The following is a 21,978-nucleotide window of genomic DNA, read 5'->3' on the forward strand; positions in this document are numbered from 1 at the left end:
GTAATCAAGAAAGCTAGAAATGACGACTTAACTAAACACATTTTACTAACTAAAAAGTCTGTGTGCTGCCTGAAATTATATTTCAGCATTTATCAGGTTGTATGGGTGCCAACATTCATTTGTACTTTATTATTATTCTATGAACTCTACCTAATTGCCTGAGGTTATAGATGCAGAAGGGAAGGTGAGGAGAAGTTATAAAGTACAATACCTTATAAACAGTGGTAAGTCTGTAGAATTTGAGGCATTCTGACCAAGGCTACACAATAATGAATACAAAAGGGGAAAGTAGAGTAATATAGAACTCTACCAAGACAAAACAACAACGTACACACATACTCAGCCTACTCTGAATGTAATGTGGAAATTGAAACAGAACAAGCACTGCTGGGGACCAGATGTGAAACAGTTTGATACAAAGCAGCACTCTGAATCTCCACATCGACTTTGTGAAATAGACATTAACATAAATAATTGACAATCTGTAAAAATATTCTTGTAAGGGGAAACACTTTAGAAAACACATAGAAACTGAACAACTGAGCTTTATTGGCAGGCTCCCTATGTGGAGCTGGCATGTGTGTCTGTGTGGGTTTACTTCAGTTTTTCTCACACAATCCAAAGACAGGGTGCAAGTGAACAGGTTATTCTAAATTGGCCCGAGTGTGTGTTCACCCTGTTAGGGAACTTTGACTGGTTTACCTAAAGTCTACTGCCCACTGTTAGACAGAGTTTAGTGCATGCTGGAAAAATAATGACTATGAATCTATTGAATCCACACCACAAAAATGAGAGTCTCTTCCTTCCATTATTTCCTCCAAGGAATGTTTTCTGTCCCTACCAAGTCTGCTTTTACAATGACAGTCCTAATTACTGTAACAGTTTCAATCAGTTCTACATCTCTCATTTACAGTACATTATTGGGTTCAGTTTTTGAAGATGTTATAATAGTAACTAAAAACAAACATGTTTGGATAACAGACTGCTGCAATTTAACTGACCTTTCAAAACTCAATGAAAAAAATTATTGAAGTATTCTCAACAATATTTTTAGGTAACAGAATGTTTCAAGGGTAGCATGCAGTCAACACCATTTAAAAGCACTATGTAAAGAGTGGATATTTTACATTTTCTTGATTTGTTGTCTAGAAAATAAGCTTCTCCTACCTGAACAGTATTGGAAAGCTCTCTGGTTTTAATCTCACAATCATGCTTCTCCTGCTCTGGCAACCTTTTTCCAATGTATGTACGCAAGCTCTGTACTAGAGAAGTCTGAGAATGTAGAGCAGAACTTGAAGTGCTGTTAAAAGGCAGAGTTTGCAAAGTTAAGTCTTGACAATAATAATGAAAAGGATGTATTCATTGCAGAGTATAATATTTCAGCAATGTAAGCAACTACCAGGATCAGAGTAAAAGACAGTTGATACCTGTCATGGTGGCACCCCAAGAACCTGCTATTCAACACTAGCTGTAAGGGAAAATGTTGACTTAAAGAATCAGTCTATAAAATGTTAGCAGGAGGGTTCCAATGTATCAGTGAAAGTTACCAGGAGGCCAAAATGACAAAAGCTCCAGCAATAGCCAAAGGTCCAGGAGTGAAAAAGGGTTCATGGAGGCCATAACTGCTGGGCTGCCTCAGAGATTACAACAAACCTCTCAGTTACTCAGAAAAGGGAGAGGGATATCAGTGAGGCTGTCCTTAGCAAGGTTGGGTAAGTGCTGACCTTTAATAAAATTAGCATGATGACAAGTGGTAAAAGGAGCAATGTGATGAACTTCTCAAACTAGTGGATATGTCCCCACTTGGAATAAAGAGAAGCAGGTCTACATTTAAGGTTGAGATCCCTGCAATTATTAAAAATATCAGAAGTAGCAAAGCTCCAGGGGGCATATGAGAAATCAATATAAAATGCCGAAGCCCTGGACATTATAAAAGTGCAATTAACATACCTCTTCAGTACTACATGGAAGACAGTTCCTCTAGTTTGCCAGAATGGAGCAGTGAGGAGTTTCTAAAAATAGGGCAATTACCGTAGATACTCACATATTAGTCGATCTTGCAGATAAGTCGAGTGTATTTTTAAGCCGAAAATTATGAAATTTGTTACGACTCACGTATAATTCGAGGGTAAAACTTGGGTTTTTTCATGGCCCGTTGTCTTAATAAGTACGGTCTTCTCACCAATACCTGCTACAGTTCGATTCCCCAGCATATCAAATGTCACTGGCGTTTCATCTATGTTACCAACGTTATTGAGATCAAAGTCATGCCTTTGTCTTTGCTTGATAATAAATTTATGAAAGGAACGGACCTTTTCTTCTAGATCTTTCAGCAGCTTCTGCGCGATTTTTGTTCGCTGACGAAGGCACAGCCCATATCTGTTCAGAAACCGCGTACACCAGCCAGCCAATGCTTGAAATTCCAACAAAGGCTTATGTGGATGGGTCCACACCTCTCTTAGCAAAGGCCGTTTTAGTTTTTAAAAATCAATGCGCTCACGACTTAGCGAGTCGCAGGGCAATCTGCGGTGTGGGCATTTTTCACCTAGTGCACAGGTAAGGGACTGCCCACATCCGTGATTGTTCCTGTGGCTAATGTGCTGCAGCTGCTATGTCCTCTCTGAATATAAAGAGAAGCGTGAGTCAGTTACAGAGGAAAGGAAAAACGGAGTAAAAAAAAAAAAAAAGGAAGAGAAAGAAAGACTAGGGTGGCTGGAGAAAGCAGGAGAGAGAGAGAGAGACGGTGCGAGTGGGCAAGCAAACGGGCGCTTGCAGGCAGCTGTGTGGAAGCCTGGGTGTTAGGCCAACACCCGGGAGTTAAAGTTGCTTGCGCTGAGCGATCATGTAGTGGGAGTGACCAAAGAAGAAAAGACTGTCCACGTAAGGCCAGGACGGCAGCGGGAGTCGGGAGGCTTGGAGGTGAAGTCCTTGGTGTGAGCATCCTGGATGCCAAGGTTCCAAGTCTCAGACCTGTGATGAGAGCCAGAGCAAAGCCAAGATCGGGAGGACTCCAGAACTGTGTGTGTGTGTGCGAGTGAGAAAGGACAGCTGTTGAGACAGCGTCTCGCCTGCTGTAAAGCCCAACCGGGAGAAGCAGGTGAGACGCTAGTTTAAAAGAGGCACCGGGCTTATTGATTTTAAAGACTGCTTCCAGCAACGTTTTAACCTCGGGTTTTTAAAGGACTGTTTTTCTATTTTATTGATTTTTAAACCTCCACGTTTGCTTTATGGATTATTTAATGAAGAGTTCTTTTGAATCACTGCACTGTTTACTTTGAACACTGATTTTGATTGACTGTTTTAAACAAAAGCACTGTGCACTGTGCCATTACCCAAATTCTATGGAAAATTGTGTTGCCCCATGGATAAGTCGACCCTGTTTTTTTGAATGAATTTTAAGGCATAAATTTTTCAACTTATACGCGAGTATCTACAGTAGGTGTGTTGGAATTCCCAAGGGATTATAACCCTTAGTCTCCCTGAGAAAGCCTATGTTAGAATCCTGGATAGGTGATTTAGTTGCAACAATTGAAACTTGCATCCATGAAGAGCAACTCAGATTCTGCAGTGGATTAATTCTTTGCCCTTGCACATATGTTTAAGGGTTAAATGAAATTCATCAATCCTGTATATGAATCATCTAGAGGAAGGTTAATGTTAATGTAATGACAGTGTTCAATGTGGACTTCAGGTCTCCTCTCCTGAGATATTCATGGATAGAATTTCAAGGTTCACCCGAAACACAAAAATGTTAAGTTTAGAAATATGACAGCATTTCTGCTGATTACAGATGATACTGTCCTCTTGTTCTCATTAGAGTGTGGTCACCAGTGGGCACATGAAATAATTTGCAACAAAGCTTGATGCAGTCAGAATGAGAGTAAACACCTTTAAATATGAAGTGATTGGTAATTTTATACAAAAGAGCACCTTGTTCTCTTCCAGGAACCAGGGGTTCAGTAGGAAGGGAAACAATGACTATAAAATCAGATTGGAAAAGAGTTTTACAGATCTTGCAAGAGAGAGTGATGCTAAAGCAGATACTGTCTCCTCACGTAAACCTTTGAAATTGTCAGTCTATTAAAAACTGTTTTCACCTATAGTCTCATGCTCTGTGCAGTGAGGGAAAAAATACATCAATCAAATAAAATAAGGCTTCAGTGCAGGGTTATCAAGTTCACTCTCCATAACTTGGAAGAACCTAAGGGTAAGGTGGTATGCAAGGTAATTTCCAGGATTTTTAAGTTTCATGATGACAGGCAATCACATTTTTTATCAAAAATAAAGTTAAAAATGCATGTTAAGACATATACATCTATTAAAATTGTATTTCACTCTGGCTTTTTATTGGATGCGCTTAACAAACTAAGTATCAAAGCTGTAAACATTTAAAAGGCAAATGTAATCAATATGAAATAACTTCAGTGAAACAAACAAGGTTTAAAGCAAAAGTACAGAATTAATAATACACAGTATTATGTTTGGTTAAATTTACCTTAGTTCCTCCTTCAGTTTATCACACTCACTATTAGCAAGTTTAACTTGCTCTTTCAAGCAGTTCATTTCCTGCTTTGCAATGTCCAGTTCTTCTTTAAGTGTTTTCTTTGTCTTGGTCAGCTCTGCTACTTCTGTGGCATATTTCTCCAGGACACAATTGAGCTGAGGGCATAGAATAATAAACATAATTTTTTTTATTACCCAGGATTTTTTTGTGTTATACTAATATTGGTTTTACAATGTACTTATTAATTTAGTTTTATGTATTATCTTTTTACTTTGACTCAAACTCTTGAAAAAACATCAGGAAAGCCCCGATGGATTCTATGGGTGCTGCCAGGTGGTGCTCCAGGGACTGCAGAGCCTGATTTCATTGGGCTTCTGCCTCATCCAGAAGTGCTTCCGGACCATGCTAATGGACCACCGGAAGCTCTCCTAGGTGCAGGATAAAAGGAGGCAGCTGCCACTGTTGCAGGAGCCAGAGTCAGGAGGTTGAGAACAAAGCTGCTGGAGGAGAGAGAGAGAGACAAAGAAGGCAAGAAGAGAAAAGAAGGCAAAGTGATGTATCATTGAGCTTTTATACCGAGTGCAGGTGGGGAATGTTTGGGAAGAGTTTCCCACAGTTGAATTAATGCCTGTGTTATGCTGGACTTGTACCTCATGTGTGTCTGTGTTGGGTTTGGGGAACTGGAGCATCCCATGCAGGCCACAACTGGTGTCATTGGCTGGGTTTCCCGGCCATTTGCAAGGCAGGAACCAGTATTTTAATTTGTTGTGGCAACCTTGACACAGCAGCGCAACTGCACACATATGGAAGCACGGGAGCACACACTCAGAGCCTCACGGAAACACTGCTCCCACCCTCATGGGGAAGAAAAGGACCAGGTGAGGACCAAATGAAGCCTAAAGACAGCGGGCGACCAGATGCACACCATCATCCCCAGTGACTGGATCAGGTATGCCGGGAAAGGAGGCCAGTGAGCTCCAGATGACAGATTCTGGAAGAGGTAGGTGCTGGGCCCATGGATGATATTTCCAGGAAGTATTGGACTGGGCCCGGACCCCTGTCTTTGGCAGAAGCACAAGTTATCTGTGGGACGCGCTTGGATGAGCTGAGCAATGAGGACCTGGGCCCGGCTGCTTGCAGAAAAGACAGAAATGGGAGGATGGCCTGGAGCCTCACCCAGGAGATAAGAGTCCGCAAAGGGAGGAGGGAGGCGGGGAGTGTCCAAGCCATACTCCCCGGAGAAGGTAAGGAATCAAGGTATATGAGCTGGAGCTCCACAGATAAAGACAGAAAAGCAGAATAGGCTGGCATGCTTGAGGGCTACCCTGACGTTCCAGGTGTCCGAATGAGAGACTCATGTTACCTAGCTGGTGGCTGGTGGAGAGGGAGGACTGAAGTGCGAGTCCTCTGCCGGCTGAAATGACTGACTATGCCTTTGACATGAGGGAGCTAGAAAGGGCACTACACGGGATATTCTGCAGGTAGTCATCCTGCTAAAGTGGACAGGACTGTTGAGGCGCTATTGAAGATGGCACAGGAAGCTTGACGTGGGACTCTTCTCTAAGGTAGACGCAGCAGTACAGGTGAGTGACACTGGTACCATACATGAAAAAGGAACCCAATGTCAATCGTTCCCAGATGGTTTGGAAAGGAGAAGAGTGGCAGGGGTTCCAACAGCGGATGTGGACGTGGTGACCTAATGAACATCTGACTGGTCGACTGACTGCCCCGTGGTGGGGGAGAAAGACAGAGGGCTGGACAAGATAGAGCAGCTTCTTGGTACCAGGATCCAATCAATGCCAGCACCCTTTCAAGCTGGCAGTATTGGCATGCAAATCAAAGGGGATACAGACAGCACAGGGTCTGTCATTTTCTAACAGACACGCAGACTGCCACCACACCCCCAGAGAAGGAATGAGACCTGCAAGAAAAAGACCAGGTCTCCAAACAATGTAGCACGTGAACTCACGCGTGTTGCAGGGTCTCTGAGATGAGCCAACCTTAGCTGGGCATGAGGCGGAGCAGGAGTGTCAGTCCTGCTTCCGATCCTACTGGTTGCAGGAGGTGATGCTATGAGTGTCATTGGCCTGGACACACTTGGAAGCACTGCCCTTATAAAGGTGTAGGTAGAAGCCACGAGACGTCGTCAACACAACGTCTCCCTGTCTCTCTCTTGTTTATACTTTGCCATAATTGACCATCAGACACAGATGCCCAGCTGAAAGCAAATGGCAGGCACCTTTCAATAAACTTCAATGAAAAGGTGCATAAGTTAAAACATCATAAGTAACTTTGGAAGATAAGAAAAACACCCTGTTTTTGCATGTTGCTTATTAAGTAAACGAGCTGAGATGTTGCTATAGTAGATATTCAGTATTTAATATAAATGACAAGCTTGACAAGACTGCTACATATACAAGAAAAATTGTAATCTATTTCTGCTATTACTGTTCAGTTCAAGTAGTGACTTCAACAGTTTAAAAAAACAAAACACACAATTCTGTGGAAAAAACACTTTCAAAGTTTCAAAATGGGTAGATGACATATAGTAAGCATCAGTAAATATCAAAAATATAAAATAAGAGTATATGTTTATGTTACTCTTACTGCTCACAAAGTGAATTTTAAAAAAAATCATTTTTGAAATTAATTTAACACTTGCTTAAAATTGCGGCAGATTAAAAGGTAACAAATGACACCAGAGCACGGTTTTTTGATTCTTGCGTTCTTTCATAATACTGGACACTTTGAACTCAAATTAACATGATAAAATTTAACTCTGTTACAGACAGTAAAATTATACGCATTAAGCTGACAGGTACAGCATGAATGATATACAATTTGACAACCATAAAAAAAACTGTTTCTACATTTTCCAAACTCTGTTCATGTGGATATTTTCGACAATACAAAACTAATAACTTTTAACAAAAACTAAAAGTTAATTGCTGAAAAACTAAAACTAAATAAAAACTAAAAAATATAAAACTTGAAAAACAGTAAAATAAACATTACCCATAGAAAAGTCTACCCAGAAATGGGGAAAACACGCAAGTTCCATACAGACAGTGACAGAGTGCAGGATTCAGTCCAAATGCCCCCGGTTGCTTGATCCAGCAGCTCAATACACGTATCACCATGCCACTAACTTTTAATTTATGGAGAGCAAAAATACAATATTAAAAAGGCTTAATACTTCTGCTTGAAGGTTTCTTTGATAGTATAGATTTTCTTCATTTACTTTTCAATTTTTTTTTTTGTTTTTGATGTTGCCAAAAGTTATAACGGAAGTTTAGAATCATAGTTAATACTCTTTATTTGTAGCATTTCCTATTCACAAACCTCAAACCAGTACCATGAACAATGAGATTATTCTGAACAATTTCACTGACAAAAATGAAATGTTTTTACCAGGCCATTTTCTCAGGTTTATGACATATGTTGTTGTGAGTTTTATGCTTGCATCACTACACATTTGAAATATAAATTGGTAAATAACACTTACTGAAAAGTGATGACCACAAGTCCAACCCCACACCCCCACCAAAAAAAAATCAGTTCAACATTTCAGAAATCCTGTAGATAATGCTTTTTTGAATATCATTTTCAAAGAACCACTCAACAGAATTAACCATTGAATAGGACTGGCAAGTACTGCAACAGTATACTCAAAACTGAAGATTGCACTCCAGCTGCTCCTGTATCACTCAAATGTATGCAACATTGTTATGCAGACTTCATTACCTTTTTTACTAGGTAAACTAAAAAAAAAAAAAAAATTGGTCCCATGTGAGTCCAGTGTATTTTTCTATATGGTAGTGTGGTGGTGAAATTTAATTAGTGTAAGTGATATCAGACTAAAATCTTAAAATGGCTACTTCAATCTTTGGAGTTAGGCTGGATTAACTGGAGGAAGTGGTAGAACAGAGGTCACTCAGGAAGTTGCTTACCATTCTGGACTATGATTCTTAACCAATGCATGAGATTTAGGTTAAACAGAGGAGCGCATTCAGTAGCACTATGTGAGGCACTGTAATAAGTCATTCCACAGCTAACATGGTATAGTTCCCTGTGTTCTGAAAGGTGCCAAGTTAGTGTACTTTTCTGTTAAGACGTCTGCTAGAGTATGTGCAGTATACCATACCAATGACTGACAAAAGCATGCACTGTGAAACTGCAATTTTCTTTAGGACTAATGAGGTTTTAACAATTAGCATTTAAAATAGCATTCAAAGATCCTCCCACCTCTGTTTTATGCTGCCGAGTATTCTCCTGTAGCTGTTCTTGGATCTGAGCAATCTCGCGTCTCCTGCCTTTATCAGCTTCTTCACTTTTCCATTTTTCTTCCTCTATTACTCTCATGATTTCATCGTGGTGCTTCTGAGATACACCTTCCAGTTCCATCTGCGCTTGTTCTACCTCTATGTGTAGTCTTTCAAGCTCACTGTCCCTCTGAAAAAAATATCAATATGAATAAAAGTAAATTAAGAAAATAAAGTGCGCTACTTTCAACATATCCTGCTAAAGTACAGCAGGTACAAGTACAGTGTGCACTTAATAAAACCTCAACTTTGGCTTTAGCAAAAAAGGTCTACAGAAATCAAAATAAGTCATTCTAACATCAGTCAAAAAATTAATGGAACTTTAACCAGGTACTGAAAAATGGGTTGAAGGACTTTGTTTTATAGAGTGGCATGCAAAAATATGGGCAAACTTGCTAAAAATGTCCATTACTGTGAATAGTTAACTGAGCAGAAGATGAACTGATCACCAAAAGGCATAAAGTTAAAGGTGACTCATTTCTTTTCAGAATTTTAGGCAAGATTAGTGTATTGTTTTTGTTTTGTTCAATTGTACAGTGAAAAGGAAATGGAGCACAATGTAAGAGTTTGGTCACACCAAGATATCGGAGGTCTCGGATAACTTTTACCAAGGTCTCAGACCTTAATGAGCTCTATAGGGCTTGATTTGTTCACAGATATCATTGTGAAACACCAGGTGATGCACCATGGGCTCCTCTAAACAGCTACCTAACACTCTGAAAAATAAAATAATTCAAACTCACAAAGCAGGAGAAGGGTACAAGAAGAGTGTAAAGCGTTTTCAGGTAGCTGCTCCCTCTGTTTGTAATGTTACTAAGAAATGGTAGTTAACAGAAACGGTGGAAGTTAAGTGGATGTCTGAAAGACCAAGCAAACTTTCTGAATAAACTGCCCATTGGATTGCTAGAAAGTCAAATAAAAACCCCCGTCTCATGGCAAGAGACCTTCAGGAAGATTTAGCAGACTCGGAAGTGATGGTGCACTATTCTATTATGCAGCCACACTTGAACAAATATGACCTTCATGGTGCAGTCAGCATAAGAAAGAAGAAAACCTTTCCTGCATCCTAGCCACAAAATTCAGTGCCTGAAGTTTGCAAATGAACATCTAAACAAGCCTAATGCATTTTGGAAACAAGTCCTGTGCAATGTTGAAGTCAAAACAGAACTTTCTGACCACAATATACAAATGTATGTTTGGAGAAAAAAGGGTGCCAAATTCCAGGAAATGAACCCCTTAACCAGGGGGATGCAATTGATCATGGTTTGGGTTGTAGCCAGCTGCACGGGGAACATGTCATTGGTATAGGGAAGAATAGATTCAAATAAATACCAGCAAATTCTGGAAGCAAACATCACACAATCTATAAAAAAAGTTGAAGATAAAGAGGATGGGTTCTACAACAAGATAATGATCCTTAACACGCCTCAAAATCTACAATGAAATACTTCAAAAAGTCGCAAGTTGTCAGTTTTAACATGACCTGGTCAGTCTCCCGACGCAAACCACATTGAAAATTTGTGGATAGAGCAGTGGGAGCAAGAATATTGCAGAATTAAAGCCTTTTGCAAGGACAAATAGGCAAAATACGTCAAATAAGAAGAGAAAGACTCTTAACTGGCTACAAAAAGTGTTTTCAAGCTGTGATACTTGCCAAAGGGGGTGTTGCAAATACTGACTGACTATGTCTGGTGCCCAAACCTTTGCTTCAGGTCCTTTAATTTTTTTGGTATTTTTTACCTGTGAATGATGGAAATAAAAATATAATCTTAAAATATTAAAGAAATGTACTACTCACTTAACTATTCACAGTATTAGACATTTTAAGCAAGGGTGCCCAAACTTTTGCATGGCACTATATGTTGTCACAAATGTGCGAATAGGAGGACGTTGTGTGGACCAAGTAAAGGTAATTCCACGCCAGGCCAGGGTGCATTAAACCTTCTCCTGCCATCGCTACAGACCAGCCGCGGGAAAACCTATCGGATTCAAGAACGTCACTTCCAGTTCCGGCACCTAGAAGAGTGTCACTTCCAGTTCCGGTGCCCAGGCTGATGTCAGAGAAACATCACTTCCGGTCAACCCACATCACTTCCAGTTAACAGACATCACTTCCTGTCAGACCATTTAAAACCACCATCTTTTCCAACCTTCAGCAGTTCTGTCTTGGACTCTCTACAGTCAACTTCATTGTTGCTTTAAAATTCAATACCTTGCAGCTAGGAATATTATACAGGTGGCTGCCCCAAACCTTTTTACGTGTGTCAAGTCTCTTCATTTCACAATGTAGAACTGATTAAAAACAGTGCTTTAATATGAAAATTCAGTTGAACTGTAGAACATGCCCTGTATTTTTAAACAATATAAATTTTGTACAATATAATCACATCAAAAATATAAAATCCAGATGGGCATTTATAGCTACTTTAATATCTGAACAATCATTTTTGGTATTAAATGTTACTCGATTTTTGAAAAACCCTTCCAATTTTTTCTAGACATTTAGAATTCAAAAAAAGATATCTTTAGTAGAGTATACATTACGCACATGTAACAATGAATTTTGATACTGGACGCATATACAGTATACTCAAGCATGCAAGCATAGATTCAAAAGCCTTCATTTTACATGTCAGTTTTATTTTTAGAACTGTAAATGTTATATAATTAATATATAATTCTGTAGCCCTCCTTACAATATACAAGTGGACTACACTGGACTTTGACTAGAAATTAGCATTAAAACCACACTTTGAGCTTCTCTGTGGGCTTGCTATAAAGCACTCCTTTTGGTATACAACATCATGATTGTTCCATCTGATAAGGCTGTATCAAATCACAACCATATTTTAACAGCTTTGTATTAATGTTGTTGGGGCAATGCTGTCACCTAGTTAGCTACCTACCTAGCTAGATGTTTGGGCCTTTTTGTAGGGCACATTTGTAATTATAGTAGAGGGCTTTTGTAACATGCTAAAAATTACATTTTTGTAACAAAACTGGCACTTTTGCAACAGGACGTGTTACTTTTTTTTTTTTTATTAACCTTGTAAACTATCATTTCACCAGTTTTTAAATTTAAACCCTCTTAATAATTAAATCTTCATATTGCTATTCAGTTCACATGCTGCTTTGTTTATGACTGATGCCTTTAAATTTCTGCATTTGTTTTTAATTTGCAATTTGTATTTATTGTCCATTGCTGTATTCCCCTTTCTAGTAGTTGCGTAATTCTACTCTCTATAATTCTGTAATATTCTCTCTCTATATTAAATACTAAGAAGGCTGCCTAATTAAAAAGAGACAGTGGAATGCTGACCAAATGCTTGCACAGTTTCCAGAAAAATAATTTTACAATCAAGAGGTGATGCCTTGCAGTCTGACAGAAAGGTAGCCATGTGTGCCTTGCATTTTAAGTGTAGTCCTTAAATGCACTCCTACTACGGATGTGTGATACTGGCAAAAAAAAATATCTTGATATTTTCTGGAACTTCGACGATAAAGATAATTAGGTGATATTAAACACCTATGATGCAGCTGAACTCTTAAGACAGACATGGGGTTGATTGTGTTGTGTTGCTATATTTGTGGTCCTTGCTGTTTTGAGAGTTTGTTAAATAAAATGATTTTTTTACCCTCTTACAAAGCTTGAGTGCTTTGCAAGCTGTGTGCTTTCCAGTAGGCATAGTGATACAGGGACAAAGAACTTGAGGTTTATCAGAGGAAGGAGACCTCCAGGTGAAATACAATATTTGAAACACTTAGATACACTGACTTATGTTACATGTTAAGTAAAAGAAATAATAGACGTAACCTTGCTGGAAATGGATACATTTATTGAAGGTGTCAAGATTTGCTTGCTAATATGAAGTGTAAATTGCTCCACACATTGTGTTTGCTATCAAGTCACAAAGTTTATTTGGCCATCAAGAATGCTCTGAAATCTGACACAAGCACCCGAAGCACCTGCAGTGACGTGTGCGACGCTTACCTGAAACTGAGACTAAAGGCTTCCGAATACAAAAGTCCATCAGATTTAGATACAGGTGAGGCCTGCCTATTCAGGCCTAGCATGTCTACCCACTATGCAAAATTATTATCTGGTTATTTGGGACTTTTCAGAGCATGAAAATTACTGCAATTATAAAGATCATTATAATCGTGAAGTTAAATCAGTAATTAGCAAGCAAATATGATTATAGTTGAAGAAAGCTCTGTTTATCAATATCTTAATTATGCAATACCCTTTATACGTGACATTCATTTTACTGTGTATCAAACGATCAGTTCATACATTTTTCATACACTTTCATAACTAGAGCTAAAACAAAACACATTAAAAAGCAATATCAAAATACAAATGTATTTTTCATTGAACATTTAATATGCCCATTGAACTTTAATTGTCTGTAGATTGTGTGTCAAAGCTAAAATCAAAGCAAATGTATTACATTTCAATGCAAGACCACACTTCAGTCATGCCAAAACTATAATGTAATCAACTGACCAATTCTTTTATGAGATGGGGCAAGGGAAATGAGGGAAGGGATTGGCAGTCTCATTATACTGTATCTGAAAGTGATAATCTGTATTAAAGTATAGAGCTTTAACTTTTTGAAATCTCTTCTCCACCTCCAAAAAACATGCTTTGAGTTGTTCAACAACTGTCCTAGATCAATATACCTGTATACATGCATATATCCAATTAGAACTTATTGTGAGAACTAGCCCATTCACCTAAACAAGTTTGTCAATCCTATTGAACAACATTTTTACGCAACAATATTTGAAGATCTATTATAAACTTACATTGTGAAGTAACTGTATTATTTTCTTTATTACAAAAAGTGTCTTTGGATTAATTATTGAAAATTGACATACCCAAATCACAAAAAGGCAAAGTAATTTGTATATGCTTTTTGTTTGTGTTCACAAACTGAAACTTACATTTCTTCATAGTTCTGGCATCTCAGATTGGACATGAGAGACAGACAGCACACAATATGAATCTTGAAAACAGATGCAATTAATCAACCACTTAAAACATTTTTGACTGATGTGGGTGCAAGAAAATAAAGATGTAATGTGTATCAGCTACATTTTAATAATTTCAATCATTAGTACAAGTGACACCTCCAAGTTATTTTTTTCTACAGTTCACAGAAGTAATTCACAGTTTAGTGAGAGGCTTAAACATATGGAGGCTGTCACTTAAATTAATCCTTCATCTGACTGTTTCCTTACTTTCTATATACTTCCTTAAATTTCTCTTTAGAGGAGCTTTTACTATAAATTGTTTTTAAACATTAGTTTCAACTACGTTAAGTCAAGAAAACATTACCAAAAAAAAAAAAAAAATACTATCTCCGTATAATATCATAATCCAAAAATCAGACAAGGTTAGGGAAACAAACTAAAAAACAAGGTCTACAATAAGGTGACTCATTAGCGGTGTTTGTATTATTCCCAAATATAACACCAATCTGCTACAAGATTTTGAATTCTGCTTTCTGAATCTTAACTAGGAAAAGAAAATCACTACACATCTCTCCAGTTTTGATGTCAATACATTGGTTACCTGTAGCATTTAGAATTCACTTTAAAATACTGCTTATAGTTTACAAAGCCTTAAATAATCTCGCTCCATCCTATACTTCAGAATGTCTTACACCTTACACTCCAAATCGTAACCATAGATCTTCAAATGAGTGTCTGCTTATTATTCTGACAGGTAAACTTAAAAGAAGAAGTGGTGAGATGGCCTTCTGCTGTTATGCACCTAAAATCTGGAACAGTTTACCAATAGAAATTTGCCAGGCTAATACAATGGTGCACTTTAAAAAAACTGCTGAAAACACATTACTTTAACATGGCTTTCTCATATCTTCATCTTCGTTTAATCCTGATACTCTGTATATGCATTTAATTATCAATATCATTCCTGATGGCTTCATAATCCATACTAACCCATACTTTCTCTGCTGTTCTTTATCCTGTTTTCTGTGGTGATGATCTGCAACACCACCACCTGATCAAAGCACCATGTTGTCCTTACACTGATGGATTAAAGGCCAGAAGTCCACATGACTATCATTATCATCAAGTTCTTCCATGTGAACCCTGAATAAAATGAGGACTGACTGAGGTCATTTATGTTAAGTAGAATGCCTAGAAGGGGCTGGGCGGTCTTGTGGCCTAGGAACCCTTGCAGATTTTTTTTTTTTTTTTGTTTGTTTGTTTTTTCGGTCCTCCCTGGCCATCAGACCTTACTTTTACTCTATGTTAATTAGTGTTTTCTAATTCCATTTTCTTATTTATTTTGTTTTTTTTATCTCTTTCTTCATTATGTAAAGAATTTTGAGCTATATCATTTGTATGAAAATGTGCTATATAAATGTTGTTGAACACCCAATGCAAGACACCAGTCTGAAAACAAAATTCAAAACTTTGATACATTAAGCCCAATGTAATTACAAAAATAAACATATTGTTAGTTAGCTTAGAGATTTGCCATAAATACCTGGGCAGTTAGTCTTTTCAGTTCTAACTGAATTCGTTCAAGTTCTGTATTTGTCTCTTCCTTCTCCCAGATTAGCCTCTTGAGTTCAGTTTGGTGCTGAAATTTAAGTCTTTCTTCTTTTATGCATAACCTATCACGCTCTTGTCTGGATTTAGCCAATTCTGACTGCAAGTCTTCCACCTGGTCCTGAAGTCTTAAACAAAAATACAGTATTAACACATGATTTCTTTTACTGGCTTTAAAAACACCAAGACTAGCTTTAGATAAAGAGAAAAATAATAAGTGAAATTTAATAGTAGCAGGAAATATGTAATATATCAAGTGAAGGAAATTTTAATTCTCTACTTTATTGGTTTTAATGAAATAATTTGTCATAGTTAATAACAGTACCTGCATCTGAACAATTCTAATAAATATTTTGACTTAACCTTACTGCAAGTATGCAAAGTCATTGGAATGTAACAGTGGGTTAGAAAGTAACATTAAAAAAATCATTCATTTACTATTTTCAAACTTTAATAGCAGTATCAGTATTTGGAACTGAAATATCAGAAGAAAGAACCAATTTACTTGTATCAGGACTTTCACAGAACAAGGAAATTGCCATGACCAATAAAGATTAAAAGCATGTATAGATTTCTCTTCTGCCCCAAAACCTAAGTATCTTTTTTCAAAAATATGACATTGAAAAAAAAAGGCATTTAAGATAAAACAACACATCCAAAATAAGAATAAATTAGGACCACCTCAGAAGCAGTAAATATGTTGCATAATGTAACAATGCATCTAAAACAGGAATGATTAGGACCATATCAGAAGCGGTAAATGTGTTGCTAGTGTTCCACTGGGTTTATTGAACTGCAACTGATTTCAGAGCGGTTTTAGGTTTTTAACCAAAATGTCAAGTTTATTTTTGCACAGCCTATGTTTACATGGTTTAAATAGATAAAAAAAATTAAAAAAAAAAAACAAAAAAAAAAACACAACACTTGTGTCTTTTTTTTAAGCAACTATTTAAAACAGCCAGAACAGTGTACAGTTTCAGTTAATCTAATTCAGTGTTTCCCAACCTCGGTCCTGGGGACCCACAGAGTTTGGGAAGCACTGATCTAATTTATTGCAATAAATGCAAGGTTTTACATGAGATATGCTTCTTATGAAAAAATAAAAGATTAAAATTTGAGTTTACAGTGGGTACAGAAAGTATTCAGACCCCCTTCAATTTTTCACTCTGTTATATTGCAGCCATTTGCTAAAATCATTTAATTTTTTCTCTCATTAATGTACACACAGCACCCCATATTGACAGACAAAAAAAAGAATTTTTGAAGTTGTTGCAGATTTATTAAAAAAGAAAGACTAAAATATCACATGGTCCTAAGTATTCAGACCCTTTGCTCAGTATTTAGTAGAAGCACCCTTTTGAGCTAATACAGCCATGAGTCTTCTTGGGAAAGATACAACAAGTTTTTCACACCTGGATTTGGGGATCCTCTGCCATTCCTCCTTGCAGATCTTCTCCAGTTCAGTCAGGTCAGCCATTTTTAAGTCTCTCCAGAGATGCTCAATTGGGTTTAAGTCAGGGCTCTGGCTGGGCCATTCAAGAACAGTCACAGAGTTATTGTGAAGCCTCTCCATCGTTATTTTAGCTGTGTGCTTAGGGTCATTGTCTTGTTGGAAGGTAAACCTTCGGCCCAGTCTGAGGTCCTTAGCACTCTGGAGAAGGTTTTTGTCCAGGATATCCCTGTACTTGGCCGCATTCATCTTTCCCTCGATTGCAACCAGTCGCCCTGTCCCTGCAGCTGAAAAACATCCCCACAGCATGATGCTGCCACCGCCATGCTTCTGTAATGGACAAGTGATGAGGAGTGCCTGGTTGTCTCCACACATACCGCTTAGAATTAAGGCCAAAAAGTTTGCTAAAAGACACCTGAAGGACTCTGGGATGGTGAGAAATTAGATTCTCTGGTTTGATGAGACCAAGATAGAACTTTTTGGCCTTAATTCTAAGCGGTATGTGTGGAGACAACCAGGCACTGCTCGTCACTTGACCAATACAGTCCCCACAGGGGGGGGTGTTTTTCAGCTGCAGGGACAGCTTTTTTTTGTGCATTGGTTTGAACATGTGCATAGGAGAGAGGCTGGGTATATTGGGAAAAGGATGTTAAGAATACAGCGGCAGGCAAGGGGAAAACAGGAAAGCCTAAGAGAAGGTTTATGGATGTGGTGACAAGAGGACATGCAGGTGATGGGTGTAAAAGAGCAAGATGTAGAGTCCAGGAAGATGTGGAAAAAGATGATCCGCTGTGGCAACCCCTAATGGGAGCAGCTGAAAGAAGAAGAAGAATAATATTGTGACACTCATGCAATTTTACACTTTTTTCTTTTGTTTAAAATGTCAAATGTCGATTCCGATATCTTCATCTATGATGTTACTCTATTGGAGTGGTCATTACTGACAAATGGTATAAAACTAGGAAATTTAAAGTTGGGTACTATATTAGATTATACATTATTGCAGTTCCATGTGAAGTATTATTTTAGGTTTATGTTCTACCTTTTCATCCATTTCAAATTAGAGTTGCAGTACCATTTCTAACTTTTCCATTTACTCTTGCGGTAGATGAAGCCTCGCCAGCAAAGAGGTATTTGTAGAGTCCCTCCACACATTAAATAGAGTTGTGCAAGAGTAGTGGAAAGATGGAAAATATTTGTAGACGTGACAAGCGAGATCAGGGAATATAACAAAATGCATTTTAAATGGTGCCGAGATACAAGGCACTAAAAGTAGGGACTTAACTGTGGCAGAAGAGAGTGACTCATCAAGATAACAAAGTAGCCTCTCGTTGACATCAGAGAAGTGCCAGACAAAATCCAGAGTAAAAGAAGTGGGGAAAAAAAGGCTATGCCACATGGTGCTGATGATTGTCTGAGTCTTCCTTGACAGCTGTATATTCCTCAGGAAAAGTATTCTTAAACATGTAATTGTTCTTATTGGCGAAGTATTAAGAAATATTTTATTATGCTTAATCTTCTTCTTTTCTTCTTCTTTCGGCTGCTCTGTACACTAAATTATACCATACTTAAGTGATATTTGGGATCTTACCTGTAATTGCTCTGTTAATATATATTATATTTCTATAAATATAAAATGCAAAGTTCACTCACTCACCAACAAAAATACTGTTGTTACCCATTTGGGCAATAGGCAGCCACTAAGAAAAGTCCATAGTTAAAGTACAGTTAACAGTGTATCCAGTTACCAACAGCACTATAATTGAGGCTCACCATCTTAGGAAATCTCCTTGGAAAAGCAGGGTTATACAGCTGGTGACTCAATCACAGGAGAATTACTCCTTAGCCAGTTTACCTGCTCAAAATGCTCCCTCTCTCTTTGAGATCTGCAGCCTGCCTTCTTGTCTCCTTCCTCAAGAACTCCAATTCTGAAAACAGAGTATGATCTGCTGGTGCTAAAGGTAACTGGTATATTTCAGTCTCTCCTTCTCTATCAAGTGATCTAGGAATAAACAAATAAATAAATAATGCACTTTTAAAAAAAAATGTAAAGAAAAAAATAAATCAGTCTCAAATCAATTTCAAAGGGGAAAAAAGCTCTATATTGCTGAAATACTTTTCCTAGTACAATAAAATGAGTAGACAGAAACTAAATGAACTTCAAAATATGTCAACCATCCATCCATTATCCAACCCGCTATATCCCAACTACAGGGTCACGGGAGAGTGCTGGAGCCAATCCCAGCCAACAGAGGGCGCAAGGCAGGAAACAAACCCCAGGCAGGTCACCAGCCCAATGCAGGGTGCCGCACACACATACACACCCACACACTAAGCACACACTAGGGACAATTTAGAATCACCAATACACCTAACCTGCATGTCTTTGGACTGTGGGAGGAAACCCACACAGACACGGGGAGAACATGCAAACTCAAAGTATCAAAAATGTAACTTCTTCAAAGCAAGTCCTCTTCATTAAGTTTAACAGGGCTATGATGGACAAAATTTGTTGCAAATAATTAAAGTGATTAAAAGATAAATCATATGCATTTTAAAATTACAACCAAATGAAAAACACTACTTCTCAATCAATCAAATTTACTTTTAATCTTTTAGATATTTTAAAATATATTCATATTATAGATTAGAGATCTTTATTGTTACATATACTGCAAGAGTGGGTGGCACAGTGGTGCTGCTACCTCACAGTAAGGAGACCAGGGTTCATGTCCTGGGTCCTCTCTGCATGGAGTTGGCATGTTCTCCCTGTGTCTTGTGTGGGTTTCCTCCAGAGGCTCTGGCTTCCTCATACTGTCCAAAGACATGCATGTTAGGTGAACTGGCCATCCTAAATTGGCCTGTGTGTGTGTGCGCGCGCATGTTTGCTCAACGATGAACTGGCAAACTGTCCAAGGGTTCATTCATTCCATGCACCCTATGCTAGCTGGGACAGGCTTCAGTGATGTGGACACCAGGAAACTGAAGCTGCTGTCTGCACAGAGGAACTATTGATGTTAAGTGGAGCACTTGTGGGTGGACAAATCGGTAATACGGACACCCAGTACTACCAGTTTAAAACTCTGGACAGCCAAATTTTAAACTCTCAAAGCTACTGGAAGTTCTAGATTTTTGGTCCATGCAATATTTCCTCACAAATAATTTGATAAAAACAAAAGACCCAGTTCTTCATGTATGATCTAAACTTTGGTGTCGCTTTTAAAACAGCTGCTCATACTGCTCCAAAATGATGTAATCCCCATCTAATGCCTGGTTGCAAGGGCAGCACATAAATAATAATGTCACAAAGAAACACAAGCTGGCAACTGGCCATCAAAGCACATGTAAAACTATTTGAAGTGCTTCTCTTCATCATGCTGTTATACACTCTCGAGAATACTTTACTTGCCCTCCCTTCACTGCCTTTTTTTTTTTTTTAAATGGGTCTGCACACACACTAGTGAGCAAAATAGTGAAATTGTGCAGCAAGTCTATAAAGCAAGTAAGAAAAAGAACATCATCAACTGTAAAGCAACCAGAGTAGTGAGGACAAGAAAGGCAAAAGTTAATTGTATCCTCTTGTCCTTTACAGCAATAAGTAACACATACTTTGTTGTGAATTTAAAAAAAAAAAAAAAAAAAGGCTAGGAAAAACTGTACTGTTTCAATACGTTACAAGTGAAATAAATCATTATTAGAAGTAGCATTATGACATAAATATAAAATAACTTTTCAAATACTAAAACATTTTTTGGTGGATTAAATGTGGAGTACATTCAGCAAAGTAGCGATGACTGCAGGTAGGGAACAGCATCACAACCAAGTCAGAGAATGTGCCATGCTTTATGGAGCGAGCATCCAAAAACCACAAATAAAAGTGGTATTTTGTTTTCAGGCAAGACTAATTTTAGGTGAGAAAGCATAGTAAAAGACTGTTTACTATTCAGCTTGCAATATCTAACAAATGGTGATGCAGTGCAGAGTCATTTCATGAAATATACAACATACAAACAAATATGTACACTGATGCAAGCAGGTAAGTCTTTTGAACTAACCTTACCACAGCTGAGAAAATGACCTAAATATTCAGCAGCTTGTTGATCACATGTAATGGCTTGAATGTTCCAACAATACTCCCATCACAAAGTTTCAAGAGTTCAGCCTTAGGAAGTTGACATTAAGCTTTCCAAATCAGAGAGCTATACTCAATTACAAACAGATCTTGCTTTACGTAGTCACAGATTGAAAGCCTTTAAAAATATAAAATGTCATCATTAAATTAATATATACTCTGGAATTTCTAGAGGTTGTAAAAAAATACTCATTATTATTAGACCAAAAACTGCAGTGTGAACATCCTTATTTAGATCTAAAGTTTACCTTTCCTAACACAAGGACCTTTTTATTGATCCAAATGTGACAAATTTTAATTGCAGCTGTATACACAGATCACTGGCTGTGGTCAATGTATGGTGTATGATACTGCAAAGGAAATGCTGCACCTCAGAATAATCCCGAAAGTCAAACTGATGACATTTTTAAAACAGAGAAACTAATTGGTGGTCTAAATTAGATCTGAAAACAAAATTTAAGGACACAATATAAATGCATTATTTCAGCTAATTTTGATAAAATATTTTTGTGTACACTGGAAAATGACCATGCATCATCATGAAATAATCGTTTATTTGCTAATATATTCTCTTCCATGCCAGGTATGTTTATATTGTGGCTGAAGAGTGCTATGCACTCACGTACAATAAAACCTTAAATACAAGCATTGCTGGAGAAAGCTTCAGGTAACCCTCCACCTAATATATAAAGCCGGGCTACCAGAAAGCATACCTAAACTATCATGTTTGCAAAGCTGGCAGGCCAACACACAACTTCCAGTTTCAGTGAATGCTGGCGGGGCTGGTCGCCAATGCTCTCTAGTAACTAGACTGATGGTTTTTAGCTAAGACTGGTGATTTTGCGGATTTCTCTGCATTGCTATGTATGGACTAGTTTCAGCCTAACCCAGCTTCAAAACTTACCTGGTTTGTTTTCTGGATGCCTGAGCCGCTTGTGTCCTTGCCAACAATGTGGACTGGTAGGATATTCATCTAGTTTATGTT

At 37.9% G+C, this 21,978-nt stretch overlaps 1 protein-coding gene across 1 annotated transcript in view; it reads right to left on the minus strand.

The window, feature by feature from the left end:
- cchcr1 (coiled-coil alpha-helical rod protein 1) overlaps window positions 1-21,978 on the minus strand; it is a 100,671-nt gene that overhangs the window by 64,467 nt on the left and 14,226 nt on the right. Inside the window, exons 3-7 of the mRNA XM_039769896.1 lie at window positions 18,717-18,863; window positions 15,347-15,539; window positions 8,750-8,956; window positions 4,496-4,659; window positions 1,168-1,300 (exon numbers count right to left, since the gene is read on the minus strand). Coding sequence (XP_039625830.1) covers window positions 1,168-1,300; window positions 4,496-4,659; window positions 8,750-8,956; window positions 15,347-15,539; window positions 18,717-18,863 — 844 coding nt within the window. The remainder of the gene's footprint in view (window positions 1-1,167; window positions 1,301-4,495; window positions 4,660-8,749; window positions 8,957-15,346; window positions 15,540-18,716; window positions 18,864-21,978) is intronic.

The sequence above is a fragment of the Polypterus senegalus genome, chromosome 11 (assembly GCF_016835505.1).
Source record: "Polypterus senegalus isolate Bchr_013 chromosome 11, ASM1683550v1, whole genome shotgun sequence".
Lineage (NCBI taxonomy): Eukaryota > Metazoa > Chordata > Cladistia > Polypteriformes > Polypteridae > Polypterus > Polypterus senegalus.